Source organism: Furipterus horrens, unplaced genomic scaffold, assembly GCF_987537825.1.
Source record: "Furipterus horrens unplaced genomic scaffold, mFurHor1.1.pri manual_scaffold_6, whole genome shotgun sequence".
Lineage (NCBI taxonomy): Eukaryota > Metazoa > Chordata > Mammalia > Chiroptera > Furipteridae > Furipterus > Furipterus horrens.
In genome coordinates this window covers 131,165,865-131,193,658 of record NW_028327176.1, presented here as the reverse complement: position 1 = coordinate 131,193,658, position 27,794 = coordinate 131,165,865, and the positions used below count along the sequence as shown (strand labels likewise).

At 38.2% G+C, this 27,794-nt stretch overlaps 1 protein-coding gene across 2 annotated transcripts in view; it reads right to left on the bottom strand.

Annotated features, from left to right (window-relative positions):
* ZNF292 (zinc finger protein 292) overlaps positions 1 to 16,967 on the bottom strand; it is an 84,467-nt gene extending 67,500 nt beyond the window's left edge. The window contains exon 1 of one of the 2 annotated variants that reach the window (XM_090279643.1): positions 16,339 to 16,967. In XM_090279643.1, coding sequence (XP_090135769.1) covers positions 16,339 to 16,794 — 456 coding nt within the window. In that variant the 5' untranslated portion in view covers positions 16,795 to 16,967. The remainder of the gene's footprint in view (positions 1 to 16,338) is intronic. The other variant, XM_090279645.1, reaches the window with a different exon arrangement.
* Between the last annotated feature and the right edge of the window lie 10,827 nt (positions 16,968 to 27,794).

Genomic DNA, 27,794 nt, shown 5'->3' with positions numbered 1-27,794 from the left:
CAGCAATTTTCAACCTTTTTCATCTCATGGCAAATATAAAGTACTAAAGTCCTGCGGCATACCTTAAATATATTATATTTTTGGCCAACCTGACCAAAAAAGCAGGTATCATTTTGACTTAGTCACACCAGACAGCTATTGTTGTGTTGGCTGTCATTTTTTTATTTGACTAAGAGAAAAGCAGTCAGTGCCCCTGACTAAACAGTCAAATATTGCATGTTTTAAAAATTCTTGTAGCACACCAGTTGAAAATTGCTGCTTTAATATATTAATGACATTAATTTATATGACTGGTGAAAGATGGCTAGGATGGTCCTTAGGATAATTATCACTCCTGTCTTCAAGGAAACAAATGACCTCAGAGGAGGTCATTACAGGTTCCCCAGAGAAGAGATGAACCTCCTTAGGGAGGGTTAAGCTTAACCTGCTGCTAACAAAGCTCGTCATTTTAAATATCCAGAAGAAAAATCAAATATGAAAATTACAAACAGAATCAAATTTAGATTCTACAAATAAGCCATTTAAAAACTTAGCATTACTAATATACTAGTCACAATAGCACTTTGTTGCCTTTTTCCCTCACTAACACCACATCCTCTGGGAGTGTGGGTGTGTCTATCTTTTAACCTGGGGAAATTTTAAAAAGCTAATTCACGTGACTATAATTTGACAATTTATTTAAAAAGAAATGACCAGTGGGAATTTTTTGAGCTATCAAATATGCTAGTAACATAGTAAGACAGAAAAGTTCTCACTTGATATTTCCTGATTAAATGAACATGATACACATTTAATTATGAAAACACACACAATTATTCCATTGCCTCACCTCAACCATTTTTGGGACCAATGACTTTTAAGGACCACTCTTCCATAATTATAATCGCACTAGAATGAATAAATGAATTTATAACCTTTTTTAAAAAATACCAAAGCTAGTTTCCATGGACCAGAGGTGAGGTGACCCAAATATACTATGTGCATGAGGGGAAAGTATTGGTACAAAAATCTAATGCATTTTTTAATGCATTAGTATGTAATGTATCTCATTTTAGCCCCATGGCACCAGACAGGGTCAAACCAAGAAATGGCACCACACAATAATTTAATCAGGAAATATCTCACATAAAAGAATAATTACAGCCATGACTGGTGTGGCTCAATGGGTTGGACGTTGTTCTGTGAACCGAGAGGTCACCAGTTCAATTCCTGGTCAGGGCACATGCCTGGATTGTGGGCCAGGTTCCCAGTTGTGGGAGTGCAGGAAGCAACCGATTGATGCTTCTCTTTCGCATATCAATGTTTTTCTCTTTCTCCCTTGCTTCCCTTCTCTAAAATAAGTAAGTAAAATCTAAAAATATAAAGAACAATTAATATAGAACAGCAATTTTGAACCAGAACCGGAGTGCCACATACAAAAATTTTTTTTTAAACATGCGATACCTTACTATTTAGTCAGGGGCACTGACTTCTTTTCCCTTAGACTGTCAAATTAAAAAAACGACTACAGCCAACACAATAAGAGCCATCCAGTATGAATAAATCAAAATTATACCTATTCTTTTTGTCAGATTGGCAAAAAATATATTTTTTGGTATGCTGCAGGATTTTAGTCATTAGTTTATGTGTGTCATGAGATGAAAAAGGTTGAAAATCACTGCAATAGGGGACTAACATATATAAATATGTAAAGAGAACTCTAAATAATACCCGAGACTGAGTGACAGTATCCAAGGAGGAAATAAAGTTGGAGGAGGATCCTCCCCCAAAGCTAGGTTTGGACCTTGTTGATGCAAGTGTGGTTGCAGCCTACTGGATTTCAAAGCTGTTCTCCAGGTTGGACTGGGCCAAAGAGGCTGGTGGGTGAGCATACAGTGGAAGTTAGGACACTGAGAACCTGACTGCCAGCAGCACTCGCAGAGGAAAGGCCAGGGGCAAACAACCATCTGTAGTATCACAGACATGCAGGAGTTGTCAAGAGATGAGGTGATCACTGAGCTGGGGCTGTGAGCTCAAAGAATCTGACCACTCTGCACTCACCTGGGGTAAAGGACCACTGGATGGCCCCATACCAGCGCCACCTGCAACCATGTATGGGGCAAGAAACAAAAACAGAAGCCCCTAATGCCTAAAAGGTCAAGCTCTGATATCATAGAGAAAGTAAGAATTGATTTTAGAGCTGGGAAGGAATCTGGTAACTGCCACACTCATATTCAGGGATCTTAATAATGAGGAATGCACGACAAAAACAATAAACTTTAAATATGTATCACATTAAATTTGACTAAAAGACAGCTTTTAAAAAATCTGATTGTGTTACTTCTGTCACTACTCCAGTACACTCTGAAAATGACAAAAATAACTAAGGCAGTTAACAATACGAGGAGGTACCCCCAAAATGCGTAATTTATAAAAAAAATTGTGTATTTATCCTTACATGTTTAGATTTGAGTCACTTTCAAAGTACTCATTTGGTGTAATACCCCTATCAAGATGTTTCCCCACTGCTCACAACAGTTTTTGAATGTCAATTTTGATGTCTTTTAGTGCTTCTACCCGCTTTTGTTTTGCCCAAAATGTTTCTCTTTGAGGACTTTTTTCACGGGGGAAACAAAAGAGTTGCTAGAGGCAAGATTGGGTGAATAGGGAGGGTAGGGCATGTGTGTGTGTGTGTGGGGGGGGGGTGTTACCATACCCTTTTTCGTCAAAAACTGCTGAATGTTCACTGCGGTGTGGGCAGGTGTGATGTGAGCTTGTAAATCACCCATCAGGAAATGGGCAAATGTGTTCAAAGAGTCTTCAAAAAATTCACTGAAGCAGGACGCAGGTGGTTCACTGATACAGATGGGTTCCTGGAATACTCACCTAGCCAGGAAGCCTGTAATACAAGGGGCCCAACCTCCAGAGATTATTATTATTATATTTTTAGGTCTCCCTCATATAGCTCAGAAACATCAGGCACTCACAGCATTATAAACTATGGTTTCCAAAGAGAGAGCATACAATGAAGAACAGAGGGGGGAAAATGTCTTTTTCTATTAAATTTATCTGAAATACTTTATTATTTAATTTAAAAACTTAATAACTAAAGTTGAAATTGTATACATATATACAATTTATAACTAAACATTCCCATATTGAGGTTTCAAATTCAAATGTTCACTAGTAAGATATCCAACTAAAAGCAGTATAAAGACCACTAATGTAGACAATGACCCTACTTTTCCCCATGGACTTTAAGTACTTCTTTGTACCTAAAGAGGCCAAACATTTTACAAATGCAGATTTTTAAATTAATCCAATAAAATAAAGAATTGTACTTAGTTATATTTGGAGACTAGAAACTGATTTTTTCAACAAGTTGCTCTGGTTGTAATTTATAAAAATGTATTGATCACTCTTAGAAGACCTAAATATTACTCAAAAAATTCAAAACTAATTCCGACTTCTACGAAACAAAGTACCCCAATTAACACATTTTTAGTAAGGCTATTAGTCAAACTCCACTATAATGCTCATATTCATTGTTCTCTCTGAAGTTTAGTTTCAAATGATTAAAATTTACTATTATAAATACCCTCTGTACCCTATAAAACAAATTTCAACAACCAGCAACCTACAAATTCCTTTCAAAAAGAAAAAGCAATGTTTTTTTTTTTTTGGGGGGGTGCTTTGGGTTTCTGCTTGTTTTTTAAAAAAACTTGACTTGGGTAGTTATTTTATTTCTATGTGCCTCAGCAGTCTACATATAAATAGGGATAGTAACTACCTACTGAAGAAGGTTGTTGAACATTAGATGAATTTCTCTCTCCCCTCTCTCCCAATCTCTCATGCGCTCCTGTTTGCTTTATAAGAACTATACATATTTTATCAACCTGAATCTTTGCCTGCCCTGAACAAAGGTACCCAGTGTCAGAATTGAGATGAAACAAGAGTGGTCAAAAGAAACCTAATTTCAGTAAGTTAATGACCTCTTAATGAGCACAAAATTCACTCCTCTCTCCAACAATTAAAAACCACCTAGTGCTCTGGCTGGTGTGACTCAATGGATTGAGTGCTGGTCTGTGAACAAAAGCGTTGTGGGTCGATTCTCCAACAGGGCACATGTCTGAGTTGTGGGTCAGATCCCCAGTTGGGCACTGTGAGAGGCAACCACACATTGATGTTGTTCTCCCTCCCTTCCCCACTCCCTAAAAATAAATAAAATATTTTTAAAAATTTTTTAAAGTAAAAAATACCTATTCAAGGAAAAAAGGGGAGACAATCATTCAACAAAATTTAATTACTTATGATTCAGTAAAATAGGCATGGCTCCTTCTTTTAAGGAGCTCCAAGTTGGGGAGAGTGAATAAGGAGACAAACACAACTATAATACAAACTATGATAAAAGCCAAAAAAACACACATAGGCCAATAAAAAAGGACGAGGAATATGCCATTAAATCCATTTAAGACTACAGGAAAGCCTCATGAAAAATGTACTAATACCTAATAATCTTATCAAAGACTGAGGATAAGAAATGTTCGGAAATGGGGTGGATAACACAAACATTAAAGGAGGAAAGCTAAAGCCAAAGCAAAGGTGTGGAAGGATATGCAAACTATACTATAAGAATGGACTATAAAGGCTACAAAGAAAATAAAGAGCTGTGGCTGTCAATCAGCCATGCTGGAGCACTGGGAGTCCTTGATGGAAAGATACCAGTGTGCTTAAATTTTATTTTTCACAGAATAGCATTTTATGTGCTGCTTAATTATGTGATGGGCACCATGCTGATGTCTCATTTAATCACCACAATCCTATGAAATGGGTATTATTATCATTTAATAGGTTAAGAAACTAAGACCAGAGCTAGGAAATGGTAGCACTGGGATTTCAACTCAGAATCTGAACTCTTCAATACTGAGCTGCCTTTTAAAGTCTTTAAGGACAGAATAAAATATCCATACTTTGAAAAGATAACTGACAGATAATCTTAGCAACAATACATTAGATAGACTGGAGAAGAGAAGGCAGAAAAGTACCGTCATTTAAAAGTTTTGTTGCATTTTCTTGTTGAAAGAAACTAAGTGGCCATTGAAAACATATCAGATCTAACCAAAGGAGGATACAGTAAACAGTGCAGGAATAAAATCGACAGAACTTGGCAACTGGGCTGTGGAAATGAAAGAAGGGGGAGCTAAAATGGCTCAAGATTTCAAAACCTAAACTCCAAGGAAGGGGGCTGTCAGCAATACTAACAGGCTTTCTTTTTGGTGGAGGATGGGGGATTAGAAAGAAGAGTGGATGAGTTCAGTTTCAGACATGTTTAACTGGAAGTACCTACTGAACGTGGTGTGGAAGAATTTCACAAATGGTTGCAAATAGGAGCCAAGGTAACCAAAGGACACCTGGAAATCCTATCCAGAGTGAGTGACACGGGATGCTATCAAGAGTGTATGACTGCTGAAGATTAGTATGTAAAGCATGGGTTATCAACCAGGGCATTATGAGCCACTTGAGGGAGTCTTGTGTCAGATGCCATAATGAAGTGAGGAAAATTGTTGAGATTCACTAATGAAGATGAAAAGGAAGAAAAGAACATTGAGGAAATTCCACACACATACTCTTGAAATTTAGTCCTCTTAAATATATTAATACAATACTAGCTAATAATTACTGTGCACTTCCAGCAGGTGAAAAAGTTAATTAAGACATACAATAATAGAAAATACATATTGGTCTCTGCTCTTGGTTTCTGACAGAGCTCTTAAAGCCCTTGTAATTTCCTAAATGATAAGACTACTATAGGAGCATCTCTTGTTCTAGTATTTGTTTTTTGCTCCATTCTTGACATAGGACTCCTAACTAAAACTCTTGTAAATTCCTAAGCGATAAGAGCACTTTTGTTCTATTGTGGGCCTGGAAAGCTCCTAGAGAGGGAGGGGCTAGTCACCAAAAGACTGAGTCATTATTAAAAGCTTGGAAGTTTGAGCCCCATCCCCAACCCTCCAGAGAAGGGAGAAGGGCTAGAAATGGAGTTAATAATTAATTGTGCCTCCATAAAAATACCAATAGTGTGGGGTTTACGGAACTTCCAGGAGGATGAACACAGCCGCACCGCACCCCAACTGCACAGAGACAGAAGCTCCTGCCCTTGGGACTCTCCCAGACCTTGATCTATGTATCTCTTTATCAAGTTGTTTGTATCAGCAGTCCCCAACCTTTTTGGCACCAGGGACCAGTTTTTCCACAGACAGGGGGAGTGGGGGAAGAGAGACAGGAGGATGAGCTCAGGTGAGCTTCACACGCTGGCTGCCATTAATAACCTCTTGCTGTGGAAGGGGGGGCGGAGACACAGGAGGCGGAGCTCACAGGAGCTTTGCTCACAGCCTGGTCCCTAACTGGCCAGGTCACTGACAGGTCTGCAGCTCGGGGGCTGGGGACCCCTGGGTTATTTGTATTCTTGGATCACATCCTTTAATGAGCTGGTAAACATAAGCACAGTAAATCTATCGCTGAGTTCTGTAAGCCACTTTAGCAAATTAATCAAACTGAAGAGGAGGTTGTGGGAACCTCAGATTTATAGCCCACCTACTCAGAAACTGAGCTTGTGACACCTCTGAAGTGAGGTTGGGGAGGGGTAGTCATATGGGACTGAACCCTTAACCTGTAAAATGTGACACTTTGGGTGACAGCTGAATTAAATTATAGGTCACCCAGCTGGTGTCAGCGACTTGTTGCAGGAAAAAGCCCTCATACATTTGGTGACCAGAAATGTTTTATGACTAATAAAGGAGACTTACGGAGGAAAAACTTAAAATAGGAAAGAACTGAGCTTTCCCTTTAAAGAAGACAACTAAGAGCAGTCAGAAAGAATCAGGAGAGCAGTGTAAATAAATTGAAGGAAAACGAACTTAAAGTGGGGTCACATACATTTAAAAATGCCAACAGGGTCTGAGCTGGTAGCAACTTCAGACTATAGTCAGGAGTCCAATACTGCCAGATCTCCTGGTTTTCCAAGGGAGGTCAAACATCCTCATTTCAACATGAAAACATGATTTTTTACATGCTGACAATTAAATTTTCTTAAAAACAGTGTGTAGGCACACAATGTAGTCAGAGGTGCTGAATTGTTTCTCAGGGCTACAGTTAATAAAGTATTATAGATATGCCAAAAAAAGTGACCTTTAAAAGAACATTTTCTTAACTATGGTGAGAGATAAGAGTCGAAACTGGAATGAAAGGTAAGAAATGAAGGCAAGACATAAGGTACCTTTCCAAAAAGTCTGGAAATAATGATTAGAAAACAAGAGTTAAAGAAAATCTCTTTTAGAATAAGAGAAGTCTCATATATGGAGAGAGGGGATTAGAGAAAAGGGAGAAATCTGAAGATACAACACATAACAAAGCAAGGGGGTGGGGGAAGACATCTACAGGTTAAAAGACAGGAATGATGGAAAGAAAAATGAGGAAGACAAAGGAAAGTAGATAGATTCTCTGAGGGAGTGAAGGATCAAGTGCACAGATAATAAGATCCACTTTTCAGAGAACCACCACTTCTTTGGAAACCTAAGGAAGAAAAATGAAAGATCCAGAGAAAATGTAAAATGAAGATGATTTGGGGGAATGTATATGCCTCAGTCTTCTTAATAAATTTTTAGAAAGAATTAAACGTTAGCACTGGATACTTCTATGGAACTGTTTGTGCCTTAAGCTTGATTTGTACTTAGTATTTATTGTTCCTCACAAGATACAATTTCTCCATTCATACTATACGCAGGTCAAGAGCTATACTTCCAGAGAAATAAGCTTATTTTAAATTGTAGGTATCATAAAATTAAGTTTATTTAATGGGCTTTAGTAGTAAGATAAGAATAAGCAGCACAATTAAAAGACTTTCAAAATTAAATAAAACATATCAAAGTCTTCAGTGATGGCTTCATTATATCTCTAAACCAAAAACATTCATTATCTTTGGAAGAGTACAGAGAAGGAAGCAGTAGAATGAGGAAAAATAAGAAAAACCCATTTAAGAAGAAAATGTCAGAAAAGTATGCTTGAACTCCCTTTACATTCTCTAGCAATGAGGCTGTTATAATCTAGATTAAGACTTGTCAAACTGTTCTGCAGAGGTCAACTTTTCTGTTGTATACATCAAACTATCAAATAAGACTTTGGGGAGAAAGAAAATTCCTCTAATTTTTAAAGTTTATAAACTACTACCTAGATGACAAGAAACTAGAGTATATTAATGTTCTTTTACAAGGGAAAATTTCAGATCTAATCCTCTTAAATGCACTAATAGCTAACATTTACTGTGTACTTCCAGCATCATAATATGCAAAGTACTCAGCACTTTGTGGTGTTTGATCCCCTTCCCCCACAACCTCAAGAATCTCTTATATAGATCTCATTTTACTGGATGAAAAAATCTCCACTCTAAATTCTTTCATATATACTTTGTTTGACAGCTCTTTAGATACTATGAATTAAAGGCCTCGGATTCTAAGGACACTTGTTTTAATTTTAACAACGTTGTCTATTTTGACCCATGGCATGCACTTATAACTTTTGTTTCTTTATCCGTGAACTGGAGATGATATAGGGCTTTGTTGTTGTTATAAGAATTGATCAAAGACACAGTTACTTAAAATGACTGTTGTAATATAAAGTGACATTTTCATTTGCACTTAGAGACTACTTTAGAAACATACTTGATGTTTTATATATGATAATGGCCTAGTATAATTTTAAAGTATTAATAATTCTGTAATTTTCAAGTCATCTACCCTCATTACTTTGAAAAATAATATTAGATTAACTAATTTACTAACTTGTTTGAAGCCTACATTTTAAAGAAAGCAGGATTAGATTTCATTATAAAAGATCTTTCTGTTTTGGGAGAGTGGAGGGCAGATTACCTGTTATGCATGACTGTGTCAGATTATTGGTTTTACAACTGAAACCCTCTCTTCTTCCAAAACTTTGTGTATTTATCTTTAGATTTTGTGCACTTTTCAAATTTTAATTTTAATTTTTTTTATTTTTAGAGAGGGGAGGGAGGGAGAGAAACATCAATCATTTGCCTCTCGCACACCCCCAACCAGAGACCTGGTCCACAACCCAGGAATGTAACTGGGGACTTTTTGGTTTGTGGGATGACACCCAATCCACTCTGAGCCACACCTGTCAGGGCTTCTCACATCTTTTAACTATTTTTCTAGAACACATCCTTTCACAAAATTTTAAACTTAGGATTTGAGAGCACAGGGATGATAGAAGCTAGTATTACATAAAAACTAAAAGTATAAATTTTGAACTATCATTTTAATTCCAACTGTTACTCTCTGTGGGACTTCAGGCTTGGCTCTGTGCCTGTCCTCATTCATCAACTGGAGGTATTAATATCTACCTTAAAGGTGTTATTAAGGCATAATATCTGCAGTGGGCTCAAGCTTAAATTTGTTTCATCCTATGCACCAGTATTTCTCAAATTGGGTTCATTGGACATAATGCTGGGTTTCTAGCATTTACTGTAATAAATTTAAAATTATATTTTAATTTTGATGCTCTTCCTAAATAAAATGTAAGAATGCTCTGAATCAACTATTTTAGAAGGCCACCTTATAACTTAAAACTGCCTGCCGCTATGCTTACTACTAAATTGAACCCAGTAATCCCCTAAAAGCAGTGTTTTTCAAACGGCTGACTATAAAATCAACATGCACTTTGCAACCCTCAATGCCAAAGAGAAACAATGAATGAAAGGCTCTCCAGGAAAACAACACAAAGTTAAAAGTTACATGGGGTATATGACAAACACATTAATGAAGAACAAACTTTCCATTTAAAAAATTCAGCTACTCCTATTTTGATTGGTTAATCTTTTTTTATCCTCACCCAAGGATTTTCATTGCTTTTACAGGAGAAGGGGAAGGGGAGAAAGAAAGAGACAGACAGACAGAAAGAGAAACACACTGATGTAAGAAACACTGATGTGAGAGATAAGCATTGATCGGTTGGCTTCTCGCATGCACCTGAAACCAGGGATTGAACCCGCAGCTTGGTTATGTGACCTGTCCAAGAATCAAATCTGTAACCTTTCAGTCCATGGAATGATGGACGCTCCCACCAACTGAGCCACATCCACAGGGCTTGACCCGTTAATGTTAAGAACTAGAGTTATATGTGGGAGTAGGGAAAAGTAAGGTGATTTCTCAACTTTGACAGAATCTCAAGGAAAATAAGCACAGAGGTAGTTTCGTATAGTATTAAGAATATATATTTTCAAAAATCCTTGGCTTTGCACGTCAGTCATTAAATATTATGAAGAGCAAATTGCAGAATACATTCTTCTCTTCCCCCGTTTTAATTTAGGACCAAATAGTGTCAAGGAGAGGCAAGCAAAATTTGGTAAAATTTTCCTTTGCTAAAATTGGGAGAAAAATGAAACTCACTATCTCCAGCATGCAGTCATACTAATTATGAACACTTCAAAAATTATTTCCCCTGAGTGTTACCTAAACTTTCAAAATTTAAATGACTTATTACTCCCTTAATACCTAAAGTAATTATCACTAATTAACAAGTCATCGTTTCTTCTGATTTGAAGTGTCCTACAAATTAACTTGATATCTTCTAATAATCAAAAGAAAAAATTTTGGTCTAGTTTTTTAGGAAAAGTGGTCAAGCATTTTCAAAATTCTTGCCACTATAATTAAAGCTAAGCAAAACATTCAGATTAACAAAGGAATCAACATGTATCAAATAGATCAAGCAAAAATATACAAAGAAACATTTTAACTAAATAATATAAATGCTCAGTGGCTTTCCTAATAGTTTTAATTGGATTTTTGTTATACCTATAAAGCACTAAGAATAGTTAATTAAGGTACTAAGTCTAGGTCAAATTCTTCTTCAGTAAAGCCTTCTCTGATACCCCAGCCTGATGTGCTCACCTTCTACACTGAACTCTTTATTGAAATTACTATACATAAAATTAACTTATTCCTCTAAAGTTACCAATAATTAACTGAATAATCAGACACAAGCACAGACCATACCATACAATTTGAAAGAGAAGGCCACAGATTTTTCATGGGCAGCTATGGAATAACCCCCATGACACTTTTTTGTGGGGGGAGAGGTGAAAAAACAAGATGCAGTATATAGAATGTCCTCATATTGAACTTAAAAAAAAACAAAAAACAGCAAACTATTCTGGAAATATACCTTAAAATTGTTAGGGGACTATCTTTGTAGAAGGTGAGTGGAGGTCTAGGTTTGGAAGGAGATTAAGTTTTTGCTGTATTCCCTTTCTCAGTGTTTAAATTTTTAAAAACAATTTCAATGTACTATATTTCAATTTTAAAAATAGAAAATAGAAAATAAAGCAAATTTGTGAGTTAATACACTCCCTTTTGATATCCCTTCAACTGTCATCCTGAAGTGGTATTTAAATCTTACCTTTAGTTCACGAGGTCTATCCAGAAAGTATCCAGCCATGTACCATAAAAGACATTTATTGAAGATACAAGATACAAGAAACACTGTACATAGGACAATGACGTCTCAGTCCACTTCAAAGGGGGCACCTGGGAACCTCGCACAGTTCTCCCAGCTTCTCTTCCACTGTTCAAAACACTGCAAAATCCTTTGTCAGAATCAGCGTCAGCTGCCCTGTTGTATTTTCCTAACATCAATGGTCTGAAAACTCTTCCCTTCCAAAGGTGATTTTAGTTTTGGGAAAAGCCAGAAGTTATAGGACACCAAAACTGGGCTGTAGGGGGGCAGAGTCACCTGGGAAATTTGATGTTTTACCAAAAAAACTCTGCACAAGACATAATGCATAAGTGGGCGCATTGTCCTGATAAAGCTACCAATCACTGGCTGCCCACAGCTTTGGCCTTCTAAATCATCTGAATAGTTTCCATGAAGCAATGGTCAAGCTTAATACAAAATCTGATGCAAATCTGTTGCTCTACTCAGTCACTTTGAAATGTGACAGCCACACAGTACACATGCTCACTCAAAGGGGTCTACCGCCCCAACTGACTAGTAACAGTGGTCACTGTTCAAGCATGTGCATTCCAGTCCATTTTCCTTGGCTGCCAGGTTACATCGATGCTGTGCAAATTGTTCTCATTATATTACAAAAGGCTGGACTTTTTCTGGACAGGCCTTGGGTATCCTACTAGCTTCTCCTGTATCTTATATCCCCTGCTAACATCTAAACTTAATTCCTGCATTAAATGCTTTATTAAAAGTACAGAGTTAAATTATATCAAAAGGTCAAATCTCTGTTTAAGTCAGGACAATTAAGTATGTTGAATTTGCTACCCTCTTTAACTTAGCAAAAATGTGTTGTTTCAGTAATTGTTTAAATAATTGCTTGTAATTCCTGCTAAGGAAATACAAATTTTCTTGACCTTGCAAGCTCAGTGTGAATTTAAATATAATTGAATAGCACTTACCTGGACCTGTTCCAGATTAACTACATCTCTTCATATAACTACACATAAAAAGAGCATAATAATTTTTTCAAAATCTTAATATATATTTTTTCATACTGTTCAATATTTCCCAAAAGGGCATCATGGGTATTTAGAAAGAGAGATAAATTTCAGTGCAGTGAAACTGTCTTGTTCACTTCAGAAAACTTAGAATCCATGGCCCACAGGCACTAAATGACAGTATAACATCCCCAATCACTGCAATGACCAAATAACAGACCCCACATACTTCCAAATGCCCTCAAAGAGAGAAATGCAGGAAAAGTACTATGCCCAGTTAGTTGAACTGCTTATATGAACTAAGGTATAAAAAGTGTGTATGTGTTTGTGTGTGACACACACACATATTTCCACAACTGCAATTCAACCAGCCACCAGAAGATAAATGACCAGTAAAAGTCATAACTCATATTAATCATATTAATCTACCTCACTATATAATAGTATCAACAAATATCATGCCCCCCAAAACACCCTTCTTCAACTATTACAATAGTTGTTTTTAAGTGAATATTTATTTTAAAATCATTTTAGAACAATTATTCTGTTGGAATGCTTCGGTTTCAATTCCTCCAAAAAATAATATTCCACTGTACTGCACCCATCTCAGAAATAAAAGATATAAGTCAGGTAGTTATCATTATTTGTCTACCTTCTTCCAGAGAATATATAAGCTCCCTGAAGCCAGGGACACCATGATCATGGTTGCCTGGCCCATAGAGTAGATACTCAATAAGAATGCTGAATGGAAAAAAAAAGGAATGTTGAATGAGTGAATGAATACTGGCCCAGTCTAATACAATAAATAGTCCAAGAAGTTCCAACTATAATCAATTTTTATATAAAGTAATGATCCCAAGACAAATGCAAGAAATTATTTTAAGAAAACGAATGAGTCAACTACATTACCCAAATTAAAGCTAGCTCGTAAAGCTATAAAGAAATTTAAGATTTTTTGACAGCCATTCCCAATATGTCCATCTTCTATAACCTTCCTCTCTTCCCAATTAAGCTTTAATCAAATGTTGATGTAAATAAGTGGGGCATGCTTCCAGGAAGCAGCCCAATATAAAGAGTAAACAATACTGATAACAGTAAGAAAAACTTAGTGTCTTTCATTTGCTATTTTATTTTCCAGAATTCGAGAAATCTGTTATTATCCTGACTCATTCAAAAAGAAAGAAAATCAATAAACTAGAAAGTGTAAGCGACTTCTGTATTTGTAGGTTTCACTATATTCTCCAGAAACTCACCTTTTGCTGAGGCAAAAATTCAAAACAAATTCACTTTAAAATAAATGCAACAGCAACGAGGATTACACAAACACGAAGCATCAAAACTTACAGAATATTAATTCTGAAGCACACTGACAAACGTTTATCCTTTTATCTTTGCCTTCTTAAAGCATTATGAATATCCCCATTTTACAGTAAAAGCATTAACAGAAAACATTAAATGGTAATCTGAAGTAAGAAACCAAGACAATTTCTAGGTCCTAGTATTTCTAGCACTGCTTTTAGATTGCTCCAATGAATTCTATAATTGTTAACCACTGCTTTGCTCAACTCATATCAAAAGGTTAAGCAATAATGGCTAGGATACATTTTAAAAGACAATTATGTTTCAAGTTACTCCCACATGACAAGATCAGGAACACAAATAGGTTACTTTTAAAAAATTATACAAACTGTTCTAAAGGGGAATGGAACATCAGGTACACTCTGTACCTTTTTAAATAATGGAGATCACTTTCAAATGCATTTAAATTATTGTGGGACTTTAGTGCAAGAAATCTTTCATTATTTTTCAAACCCAGCATTTGTTTTATTACTGTTTCACGTAGCACTGGTCCATAAAAACAAGTTATGTGTTGTAAGAATAATCACCTAAAACTAATGTAATAAATTATTTCATGCTGATAAAGAAGAATGTTTCATTCATTTTAATTATTTTTAAAGTGATAACTATAATGTTGTACACCCTCAAAATAAGTTCAACTTGCATTAAGGTTCCATTTACCCAGAATTATTAATCCTGCTTATAAATATTGCTGGCCAAGAGTATTTAGAATAATTAGCCTTAAACCCATCATGGACACTGTTATCTGAAGGGAAAAAAAAGTCCTTCAGCAAAGCAAGACTTTAATACTTTTCACTGATTAAAAAAGATGACCTAACTTATAAATGAAAAACTTCCTTTTATGGGCATCTTACTGAAGTATATTTTTATTTCTAAAATAAGCCTTTATATCTAAAAGACCAATTAAGAATGAGTGGGTACTGCCAGGGTAGTGAAACTGGAGAAGTCCAACAATTCTCAGAAACTAGGATTCAAAAGAATGAGAGGAGCTCTAATTTTGCCATAGGTATTCACCAGACTATGCTACTCGTGGGGCTTTTGCATTGCCTGTATATGTACATCCTCCTAGTCAAGTCACCACTTACCTCACAAAGTTGCTTTTTTTGTTGTTTTATTTTAAGATAATGAACCACCACCAAATAACTAGTGACAATAATGTACATGCAGCAATGGAGCATTTTTTGTATGATATAAAGTATCCCTGATCTTATAAAGGAAAGATTTCAGACCTGGGAGGCTAGGAATTAAGTGAAATGTAATCTACTCTGAATGCTAAAATGGTCCACCATTGTTCTACCTTAAATTCAGTATCTTTCCAAAACAACTTCTTTATGATGTATTCACAAGCTAACTCTAAATGTGACCTGTATAAATCATGTCTTTTTCCTCAAGACAATCGAACCAAAATCTTCACTACAGCCAGAAGCAGCTCCTTGAAATTTCAGACATAACTGGAAGTTTTGTAATCAAGTCCAAATGTAGACCTCAAAAACTCCGATTTCTATCAAAATGTTACTAACATTCTAAATCCTGGTTAGAAAGCAATTACTGTAAAGCAGTGTCCTTGTGCAAGAAAAGGAAAGGTCTGAAGCGGACCTGAGTACAGGTCCACAAGAACCTCAAGTCCTCTCCGTTTCACCCGGGGACCAAATAGGGAAGGCTCCAAAGTAGCAGGGGGGTGGGGGGATGAGGGAGAGGTAGGACAGAGGCAACCGTACTACTTGAAGGGTGAAAGCAAAAGAGAACCGGACTCCGGGAAAGCCGACCCACAGGGACGTTCGAGCCCTGGACACACATAGACAGCTCCTCTCTACCGGAGAGAGCAGCCTTTACCATGCAAGAAGTGGTGCATCAAGACAGCCAAGACAGAAAGAGACAACTCCACGCCCCCCACCCTAACCTCGAGCCCAGCATGAGGGGTCGGCAGAGGCTGCTCCTCCGAACATCAACAAAGGCCCCTTCAGTCCCAACGCGAAACTCGAACAACAAAGGCCCGTAGACAGCGAAGACCGGGCCGAGGGCGGGACGGATGAAAGCTGGAGGGAAGGCAAAGGAATAAAACCAGAGGGGGGCGGAGGCCCGTCGGAGTGGGAGACAGAAGCGCAGAGGCGGGGGGCGCGGTAATCCCCAATGCACAATAAGAGGAGGAAGATGGGGACCTGGCCTTCATTCAACCCCTACCCTCTCCAGTCCTTGCCGTCTACATCTCCTCGGCCTCGGGGACTGCACAGCCCGAGTTCGGGGAAGGAAAGGGGAGGGGGATTTTCCGCCCAGACCACAACTCCCTTCCCCCCGCCGAGACTGCGGACAACAGCAGCCACAGCGGCACCCACACAAAGGCGCTTCCCCGTACTCCCCGCTCCCACCCAGGCGGCGGCTACAACTACTCCAAGGCAGAAACGACCACCGCTTGTCCACCAGGCGCTCGCTCGCCCTCTTCTCCTAGCTGGGGGGGAAGGGGGAGGGGACCCCCAAGCACTCTCACCTGGCAAAGCTGCTGACAGTATTCTGTGGCCGCTTCCACGGCCGGCACCTGGCTCTCCCGCAACTGTCGCTCCAGCTCTTGGAGGCGCTCTCCCAGGCGCTGCAGCTCTGCGACGCAGCCGCCTCCGCCGCGAGTCAACCTCTCCTGCTCGGCCTCTTCGTCCGCCATCTTCACACCCCGCTCCGTCGCGTACGCACCTGGGTCACGTGATAACACAATGCCACGTTCGGAAGGGTCACGTGCGGAGCGCGCTCGCACGCCACCGAGCACGTACAAAGGGCCCGTGAGGGAGGATGTGGGGGCGCGGAGGGTAGAATGGCGCGAGGGAGCTGGGGGGAGGCGAAGGAAAGGGGAAAGGAGGAGGGCGGGGTTGGGGCGGTGCGGGAAACCGCGGTTTACTTTCCCCGGGCGGGAAGTGGGCAGCAGTGGCCGAAAGGGGCGGGCTGGTTCAGGCATATTCTTGGTCACGTGGGCGCCTCGACCGAGGGAAAATCCTGGGGAGGGGCTGCCCTCTAGAGCGTCCCTGTCTCGCCATGGCTTTTCCCACTCTGGGATCCTTCCACGGACACATGCCCCAGTTCCTCAGGAGGACCGGTGTAGGTGGCCTGGGGCAATGGCTGCATTTGCAGTTGGCCTATAGGCAAGCCAGAGACAGGGGAAGAGAGAAGATAAAATACTTACTCATGGACCACAAGCGTGAGAACCAAAGCGAGAGTATGAATTGTCAAATTTGACTTCTCACCAGGTTGTGGAGGAGGGATCTAGTGTCTGAGGTACCAGCTCTCGCTCCATTCACCTCTTCAACCCCAAGAACGTCTCTACCCTGGAAACAATTTCTAGGAAGTGGAGGCAACAAAGAAAAATAACAGTTGCATCAGAACAGAATGAAGTTCAAATTCTCATCGAGAGAACGGAGCAAACTCATGAAAAGCATAGCTTGAAAAATTACACTATGAAATTGTGCACACTGTAACAAGATGATTTTTAAACCACGAATTTCTAGTGATAGCCAACTGATCTGTTTCACTGTGATTTAAGATTCCTTCCACACACTACAGAAATCACCATCACTGAAAACACACTATATATGAAAGTACTTAAAAAGAAAGTAGGTCAAGAAAAAAAACAAAACAGCAATAGGACTCCATTAAAAATCACAACGGAGGAAGAGAACTGATGTTAAAGTAAAAATAAGGCTGTCGAGAATTATAAATTCAACAGCATTTTTTTTCTAGTGCTGCAAATCGAAGTAGCATTCTGGACCATATTTTATTTACAACCTGGAAAGAATAAATACTTGGCTCTTGAACAAAACAATGGAAGAGGTACTACAAAAATTTAAGTGGTTAACCCTAAAGCTCAAAATAAAACAAATACTTTGTTAGTAAGCACAAAATAAGGCAAGAGGCTTTCTTAAAACTGAATGGTCTACAGAAATTCAGAAATAATGATATTGATGAGATACCCAGTCTTTTCACTGTCATATTCCAAGAGACTCAACCTCTTGAACTATGCCTGTATTAGTACATTTTTCTAGGAAAGGAATTTAAAATAAAAAGAATTCATGTTGTGTGCAGCATCCTTTTCAAGAGATTTCTAGTATTAATGGAAAGTGTTCTAGATAGTACATTGTCCAGAATGAACGTTTTGTAATGCATCAGTGGTGGGATGTTTTTGAAGTGCCATTATGTAAGGCGAGTGGACAGAACTTAACCCTTTATGAAAAACAATATCAGCTAAAACATTAGTATGACATCTGTGTGCTGATACTACCTATTAACAAAACAGGTTCTTAACATGTTTTGCTCATGGAAGAAGCTAAGGAGTGCATTCAAAGGCTAAAGCACAAAGATATAAAAGTATCACTGACAGCTGAAAAAGCAGAAATTAGGACAGCTAGTGGATTTTTAATATTTGCAGCTCACTTTCCCACGTATTTTAGATATACAAATCAGGTTTCTCCAATTTATGTTATCTTAGGATGCCAGTGAAAATATAAAAAGTGAGAAATATGGGATTAGCCAAATGTACCAGTAAATCTAAGGACAGATAAGGTATCAAAGGTTAGCAAAGCACATTTTCACTTCAAGTATAATGAGTTACACCACACCTAATTTATAGAAAGAAAGAAAAAAAGAAATGAAAATATATCCAAATGTTACTTTTTAAAAAATAGCCTGAGAATGTAGGTCGTTCCTATCTCCTGCCCATGATACTCCTAAAACCAAGGAGATTTGATTAGCAAATTGATTCTGAGCACTATTACTGTCTTGCAAATGTCGCTCAGCATAGATGACTAAATATTCCATTTCTATTTGGTATCTTTAAGATTTACCTTTTTGTTCCTTGATTCCTCTCTTTCAGAGAGTAGAAGTGTTAAGGACTACGAGTGAGTTGTGTAATTAATATTTCTTGAGTACTTACGTGCAGACATTGATTGGTGGGAACATCAAAGGTAAATAAAAACTCCCTTCCTTGAGAAAATTTAGAGTTTTGTGGAAGAGTGACCTGCAATGGCAATACATACAATATATGTGTTGTATTATGAAAATGCATGTAGATTCAATGCAGAACATCAAAGCATTCTAAGGTGCTAACTAGAACGTCCACCAAATCTCTATATAAGTGCAAGTTTTTAATTAAATGAGAAGGATTGGATATACTATCCCTTGACAGGTCCACCTTGTCTTAGAGATCTCAGAAATATCTTTCCTGTAGAAAAGATGTATCAACAGGTACACATAACTTATTGTACCTAAGTTCCAAGCTGTCAGTTAATGGGAAGCATTACACATATACTTACTGAAGCGTTCCCGAGGGAATTCGGAGGCCTGCTCCACCGAGAAAACAAGAATAAACTCCGGGCCCAAGAGACTCTGCCTCTCTGGGGAGCTCTGTGCGGTTAGTGCCGGTACCCATTTTGGACACAGTGCGACTGCTACGGACGTGATACAATCATGTGGACCTTCACTCTCAAGACTTGATTTCAGAGTAAATCTGGGAGAGAGAAACAGACCTCTACTCCACCCCTGCTATCACTAAAGCTGGAAGACCCAGAGGGGACAAATGCCTCTGCATGCAGGCCACGCGTGTCTCCTTGTTTCACGAGTTCCCTGGGCTGCACAGACCTGTACCACACCGGTGCACATTTTTTTTCCTAGAATTCTTGAAATAGCAGGGCCTACCCTAGGGGCAGGAATGTAGCTGGTTTGTGCCTGCTAACAGAGCCGGGGGCCGCGTCAGGATGCCGCCAGAGCAGCATTTGCAGGTGCCGGGTCGCTCAGGAGTAAGGCCCTGCAGGTCACTTCGATCCTGGGCCCACAGAAACCCCTCAGCCCGGGCCCAGCCCCTGCATACTGAGAGACTGTGCGAGGCCAGGAGGTGGCGGAGAGCGCGCGCCTCAAGCTGCTGTTCACCCTTCCCCGGCTCTCTCCCTCGGTGGGCCCCGGCGACCAGGAAGGTCTGCAGCGCTGTAGCCGGGCTAAAGGCTGGCTCTGCTCTGGTCCGCTAACCCTGTCTGCGGATCCCCACTTGGTCGAGGCCAGACTGCGTTCCACGGGCAGCGCGACTCTCGCTTGCCCGGCAGCCGCGTGGGTGCGTTGGTCCCCGGTCGCCGGCGCTCAGCAACCTCCGCCCAGGCATTTGCAGCCACGGCTTTTTCACCCAGAGCTGCAAATCAAGCCTGCAAACCGCTGTGGTTCCTGGCCCGGCAGCAGCGGCCCCCCGGGGCCTCCAGGCCGAGAGATTCTGGAGCCTCTCCAGGGTGCGGCGGGGCGCCGGGCCTATGAAACCGACCCGCGGGGAGGCTGGCGTCTGTCCCTCGGAGGCCGGGACGCGGGCACTGCTGCCGGGACTCGCAGACTCAATTTGCTCACTTCCCAGGGGCTGGGCGGATAGCCCCAAACAAGCTGCCTCCTAGATCTCAAGAAGTGAGGGCTGCAGTCTGTTGGGGGCTCGGTCCAGTAGTAAGTCCTCCCTAGAGTCTGGGAAGCAGTGTTGTGCTCACAGACACAAAGAGGGAGCCTGGGTTCAAGCTCTAGTAGAATCGTTAAGTACACCACACTTTCCCAAGGAACACAGTTTCCTTTACATGAACAGCGAAGCTGAGTCTAATAAAATATTGAAAACGTGAGGCGGGTGCTATACCACAGAACTGAAATAATTCCAAAGACACCCGAAACGTTGGACCCGCATTTAAGAGGATTGATTTTAGTCCTTAATGTCTTCCCAGAAAGATAATAGAATATATATTTAAATGAACATGTAATTAAATGAGGAGGGATATTTGTATTGCCTATTTTGATTTTTTTTTCTTTCCATATGAGGAAAAGGCAGTGTGAATGAGAAAGAGTAATAACATTTTAAAGAAAAATGCTTTTAATAGAGTTTCAATCACTCAAACTTATAAATTAACAAAGGTGAAAATAATTGAGAAATGAATCAAAATAAAATCTGGTAAGCATAGATGTGGTATATACTGTCTTTAGAAAATTCTTAAGTTGGTTCATGTAGAAAGTGCCTTTCTTTACTTATATTTCTAAGTTATAATCACTGTATCTCATTTACCTCCTTGGAAATCCATCAGAGAATATCACTTTTGTGGCATCTGATTTTTAAAAATAGAACTGTCAAAGTGTGATGATCTTGGAAATGTACGGGTCTCTCTTCACACTGTAGAACATCAACTTCTGAGGAGTTTTGCTGAGTTCAGTGATTCTTACATGCATATTCAATATTACACAAATAATGTTACTAATTTAGTACTTAGTAGTATATTCATGCACTGGACCAGAATCAGACCCACCAAGCACGCACCCTGAATCACACCTTTACAAAAATGTTCTTACTATTCCTCTTTGCACAGCCTCATCCTCTTGAGTTCTTCTCTAACTAGAGCTCCCCTGTGAAACCTTCCTTTGCTTGATTGGAGTGAAGTCTGGATATAACATCTGTCACCAGAATGGATTTGACTGATCTGTTCTGCTTTCGCTAAGCCCTTTTCCATACAGAAATAACCACTCTTTGGAACTCTGGTATCTTTGATTTATAACTTACTCTATTTTGATTTGGAGTCTGTCATCTTGCCTCTTATCATAGTTATGTATAAGCCGTATTCACAAACCTGTAAGCCCTTTGAGGGTAGAAACTGTGTCTTGTATCCAGCCTCCCTTCTCTAATACCCTTTGGCACATTGCAAGGTGCCAAATGATAAGTAGTTGATGCCCGTTGAACTAAATTCAATTCAGTTTATGTTTGACAGTCATAGATATGTATTTATACCTATCCTCATTATCTAAAACATCCTAGACTACATAGGGAGATCAGAGATGTTCTCCAAACTTTAGGAGCTTATTTACAACTGTCTTTTAAATATTTCAAGAATCTATGTTTTATTAATAAAATTTCCTGTGATAAGAAGTTATAATAGTTTAATCAAAAGGATACAAGAGATATGCTCAGTTGTTTCACTGTAACAGTTGAATAGCAAAACTGGGCTCTAGCTTTCTTTCTCTTTCACAAACTTAATCTGTGCTTTAGGTCCAATTTAATTTTGTCACAATATTGATTTTTAAATTATCTTCTCAAGAGATTCTAAATCTCCAAGCCAAATGTCTTCTTAATATGACTGAATCTTTTCTCAATTTTTTTCACCATGAGCTTACCCACTAATATCTAGTGCACTGCTTAATATGGAACCTACTACCTTCCCAGAAATCTAAGAAGAAAATAGAAGTAAGATTATCCCTGACTTACTCTTTAGGATCTGAATTTTCTTAGACCAGAACCTCTCAAACTTGAGGTCACTTAGACAATTTGACTGAAAAGCAGAATCTCAGGCCACACCTCTAGAAAATCTGAGTCTGGCCCTGGAAATCTACATTTCTAACCATCACTTCAGGGTGCTTTAGATCATACTGTTCCAGACATGTAATTGTCTAATTCTGCCTTCCCTTCCTTTCCTCCAACTCATGACCCTTGTGCCATTTTTATAAAAAATGCCTGAACTTCTCTTTTTTGTGAAATTGAGCCATATCCCTATTAATAACATCATTGTTGGTGGCTGAATAACCTGTTTAGAGAAGGGTTTTTCATCTTGGGGATTGGTGAACAATGAGGACAGAGAAAGTCGTGGAGTAAAAAATTTGCCTGCAAAAAAAAAAAAAAAAAGCCTGAACTCCTTTCTTGTTGCTCCACCCACCAGTGGGCACAAACCACCTTTTAAAAAAAGTTATAGTCAACTCTTCTTTATTTGTTCTATTCATCCAAATTATCCAAAGCTTTTGTTTTGTGAATCATTTGAATGTTTGGCACATAGTAGGTGAGTTCCCAGTAAATGTGCATTTTTCAACTCTTTACTCATGTCTTCTCTAGCAATGCTACTTGTTGAGCAGATGAACTTGATTACTTCTTAACAGCCCTATCAGAAAATGTGTGCAGGGATAAGAGGAAGAAATTTCAAAATTTTTCCTGTATTTATCTGCCTTAACAGAATGCATTTTTATATGTGTAAGGGTAGGTGGAGAGGAAAGAAAGACTTAATTTAAAATTTGATCTGTGAATCCCATGGTTCCCACAGTTCCTATAATTGCTAATGGGTACCATTATTTTTGAAATTACAAACTTAATTCATGTTTGGGGAAAAATTTCAAGAAATAAGGAAAGACATGAAATAATAATAAAAAAAATCCTTTATTCCTAAACACAAGTCCCACCCTGTCACAACACTTAGTAATAGTTTATTTATTCCTAAGAATTTTACTTCTGTATATGCAGGAATTTGTGTGTATATCACGACTCCATGTTCTTAAACAAATTGATTCATTCACTCATATGGGTGGTTTTTCACCTTACTTTTTTCCCTTAATAATTTATTTAGAAACTTGTCTTATCAGCATTATTTCTAATAGCCACATGGTATTCCACAGTATAAATGAGGTAAATTGATTATTTAACTGATGCACAATTAGATTATTTTCTTTTTCTACTATAAAAATCCTGCAGTGACCTTCCTTGTTCAAATATAAGATTATTTGAGCAAGTACATATCCATGAGATGGATTCCCCAATGAGAAATTGTTGGCTCAAAGCAATATATGATTTTAATTTAGTCAGATGTTGCCAAATTGCCTTTTCAAAATTTTAGATCAAGTTATAGTCTTATCAACAGTGTAGAAAGGAGCCTGTTTCCCAGAAATTCTAGGTAGTACTGTGTTTTGTCAATCTTTTTAAACAATTTTATAGTTTAAAAATAATATTTCATTTTGGTGAACATTTCGTAAATTTGGGGTCATATTGAGCATCTTTTGACTTGTTTTTCGCTATTAATTTCTGAAGGGCATAATCAATTAAATCAGAAATTATTTAAATTAGTTATTAACTCTTTATAACATTAATATGAAATTTCATGATATACTGTGCTTGAAATTGATTATTAACTTTGATGTTAAAATATACCTTGAAAGGGATGATAACTTCTTCTCTTAAGTCAATAGAGGAATAATAAGATGGAGCTAATGTTTCTTTCTTATTTAATATTTCTTCCAATGGAACAGCTCTCTGATATATTATTCTCCTTTCAAATTAGTAACAAAAAGTAAATGATGTGATTCCTAGAAGAGGTACTTATTTTGGGCATGAAATATCTAGTGAAGCAAGGAGACAGCTTCCTTTACCTTCGCTTCAAGATACCTGAGTCTTGCTCTCCTTTTCATTCTACTGTAGGATTTCCTTCTTTGGTGCCCTGCCCTATTTCAAGTGTAGAAAATAACAGAACTCTTAAACACACTCAACTGTCTCCTGCTTTGGTGCATCATTTAGAAAGCAAGACTCATTTCTCACCAAAGCACTGACTGGCATAACACAGCAGGGTAGTAAAGATGAAAGAAGAAACCATGAGAAGTTTGTTATCTTTCTGCTTGAGTTTCCTGTCAACTGCATAAAACCAGGACTTAAAAATGAACCAAATATGCTTCAAATGAACTTTCAAGATTAAAGTCAAAACATTATTTTTTAACTTCCAAATGATCAATAGTGTTGCTCCTCACAGGATTATTAGAAACTGCTCTGAACATATTTGTTTGAGGTCATGAGGCTCTAACTATGAAAACTAGTTTTATGACAAATTCAGTCTTTTGGAGTATTTTGCATCTTTCATATAATTGAGCTATATATATAGGAAGCAAAAGATTGTTTTTAAAAAGGTAACTGATCATCATTACTTCCCTGTGTAAGTTTTTTGTACTAAGAATTTTCAGTTACTCCAAATACTTTACCCTCAAAACACAGAGAAAGTAAAGCACCTGTTTCTGCTAAGAGGACTGCAGGTTCATATGTGTGCCTTGCAGTGTGTCATGTAAGAAGGCCAGAAAACCTGCAGTGAAGACCTTTATGAATTGAAGCCCAATCTCTTCACTTCCACCTTTGATTTTATAAAGCCATTTTCCATACAATTATTTTGGAAAAGAATTTCCTTGTGACATCTTTACACTGTTAAGTTTCTATTTGGGGGGCATATCTTCTAAGTAACTAACCTTAGTAATCTGAACTTCTGTCTTAGTTACTCAAAATATTCAGTGATTAATTATTTTCTGTTTTTGCTTCCAGTGATACAGCATGGTTATATTATACTGGATCTTTGATCTCACCAGAAACTCCTTTAGGCTGCTAAATGTGTTTCTAAGTTTCTGCCATCAACTTTCTCATTATATCCTCTACTTTGGCAATCTCATCCATTTTTATGTCTTTAATTTTTATTTTTATAAATGTGATTCCCATATCAATATTTCCAGTCTGAACTTTTCCGAGTTTCAGCTTCAAACATCCGAGTTTCAGCTTCAAACATCCACCTGCCTGCTTGACAGCTCCACTAGATGTTTTGCTGGCATCTAAACCCCAAATAGACTTATTTAGGTCCCTTCCCACACTTACTCTCACCCAGGCTAAGTTTTCTCTTGCTTTCCTATTTCTGTACAGGGCATTACTGTTCTTCCAAGTTTTAAGTTCCAAACCTTGACTCTTTGCTTTCCCTTTCCTTTGTTTCTGCCTTCAGTAATACAATGTGGTTATATCAGCTATGCAGACTTACCAAAGATGTCTTTGTATCACTTCTCTTCTCCATTCCCAATGTCATCCCCCCAGTGGCTCTCATAAATCTCTCTTAAGGAAAGGTTTCTTAATTTGTCTTTTTAACTTCTCTCTCTTCTTCTATTTTGTGCTAAGGATTTCCAGCAACTCAGTCTAGAAGAGTTGAACCCTCAAATCTGGAGTGAGCTAAGTGTGGGAGATTGCTTAAACCACTTTATTTTTCATTCCCTATTTCCTTATCTATACTGTGAGTAATAATAATTTCTACACTATAATTGTTGTGATTGAATGAAAACATGCAGATAGAATGCTTATCTATGGCATTTAATTAGCACTCAATAAAAGTTAACAGTTATTATCATCATGTCCATTTACTGCTCAAAACTGTCAGTGGTACAAAGAAATTAAAGAACGTGCATATACTGTATATGGAAGCAAATATTGTGCGCATCGATAGGAAGAATTAACATCATTAAAATGTCCATACTACCCAAAGCAATCTATGGATTGAATGTAATTCCTATCAAGATTCCAATGACATATTTCACAGAACTAGGGTAAATATTTCAAAAATTTATATGGAACCACTAAAGGCCCTGCATAGCAACAGCTATCCTGAGAAAGAAGGACAAATTTGGAGGAATCACACTACATAATATCAAAGTATATTATAAGGCCATAGTAATCAAAACACCATGGTACTGGCATAAAAACATACACATAGGCCAATGGCACAGAATAGAGAACCCAGAAATAAACCCACACTTTTATGGTCAATTAATATTTGACAAAACAAACAAGCACACACAATGAGCTAAAGATAATTTATTCAACAAAAGGTGTTGGGAAAAATGAAACTAGACCACCTTATTATACCACACACAAGAATAAATTCAAAATGGATTAAAGACTTAAATATTAGACTCTAAACCATAAAAATCCTAGAAGAAAATATAGGCAGCAAAGTTTCAGATATTGTTTGTAGCAATATTTTATCTGATATATCTCCCCAGGCAAGGGAAACAAAAGAAAAAAACAAACCAATGGGACTGTATCAAATAAAAAGGATTTTGCATGGCAAAGGAAAAGATCAACAAAGTAAAAAGACAATTCACAGAATGGGAGAACATATTCACCAATACATCTGATAAGAGGTTAATATCTAAAATGTATAAAGAACTAACAAAACTCAACACCAAAAAAACAAACAATCCAATTAAAAAATGGGCAAAGGAACTGAATAGATACTTCTCCAAAGAGAACTTACAGATGGCAGGTAGACATATGAAACGATGCTCAACACCATCAGTCATCAGAGAGATGAAAATCAAAACCACAGTGAGATTTCACCTCACACCTGTCAGGATGGCTATTATCAATAAATCAATAAACAAGTGCTAGCGAGGATGTGGAGAAAAGGGAACCCTTTTGCACTGTTGGTGGGAATGCAGACTAGTGTTGCCACTGTGGAAAGCAGAATGGAGATACTTGAAAATATTTAAATGGATCTGCCTTTTGACCAACAGATCTCACTTCTGGGAATATATCCAAAGAAACACAAAACACTAATTCAAAATAACATATGTTCATTGCAGCATTATTTACAATTGCCAAAATATGGAAGCAGCCCAAGTGTCCATCAGTAAATGAGTGAATAAAACAACTACGGCACATTTACACAACAAAATACTACTCACCCACAAAAAAGAAGAAAACTTTACCCTTTGCGACAGCATGGATGGACCTGGAGAACACATGCTAAGTGAAATAAGCCAGTCAGAGAAAGACAAATACCATATGATTTCACTTATATATGGAACCCAATGAACAAACTGACCTCACAAGCAAAATAGAGACAGGCATAGATAGCAGGATGACAGCTAATGAATGGGGGGAGATTACAGGGTGGATGGATTGAGCAAAAAGGAAAAATGACTCATGGACATGGTCAACAGTGTGGTGGTTGCAGGAGGAGGAGGGGCATAAAGGGTTAAATAAATGGTAATGGAAAAAGACAAAAAAGAAAGGCAATTAAAAAATAAAATAAAATGTCAGTGGTGCCATAATGCCCAACAGATGGTACCAGCTCTCACCTACATTTCTAGCACTGAGTCCCACTAACTGAACTTCAAAACTTTTTTTTGCAGTCATGCATACTGAACTGTTCTCTGTACAGATTTTGTTTATCTAAGATGTTGCTTACGTTCAAGTTTAACTTATTTATTAATAATAATTTTCCATCTTAGCCAATAATCAGTTAGTTGCAACTGACCTATATATACTCTTTCACTGTAAGTTAAGTAAAAAGCAGGGATATTTTAAACTCACATGTGAGGGCTAATCAGAGTCTAGAGAGCTGTTAGGATCCACAG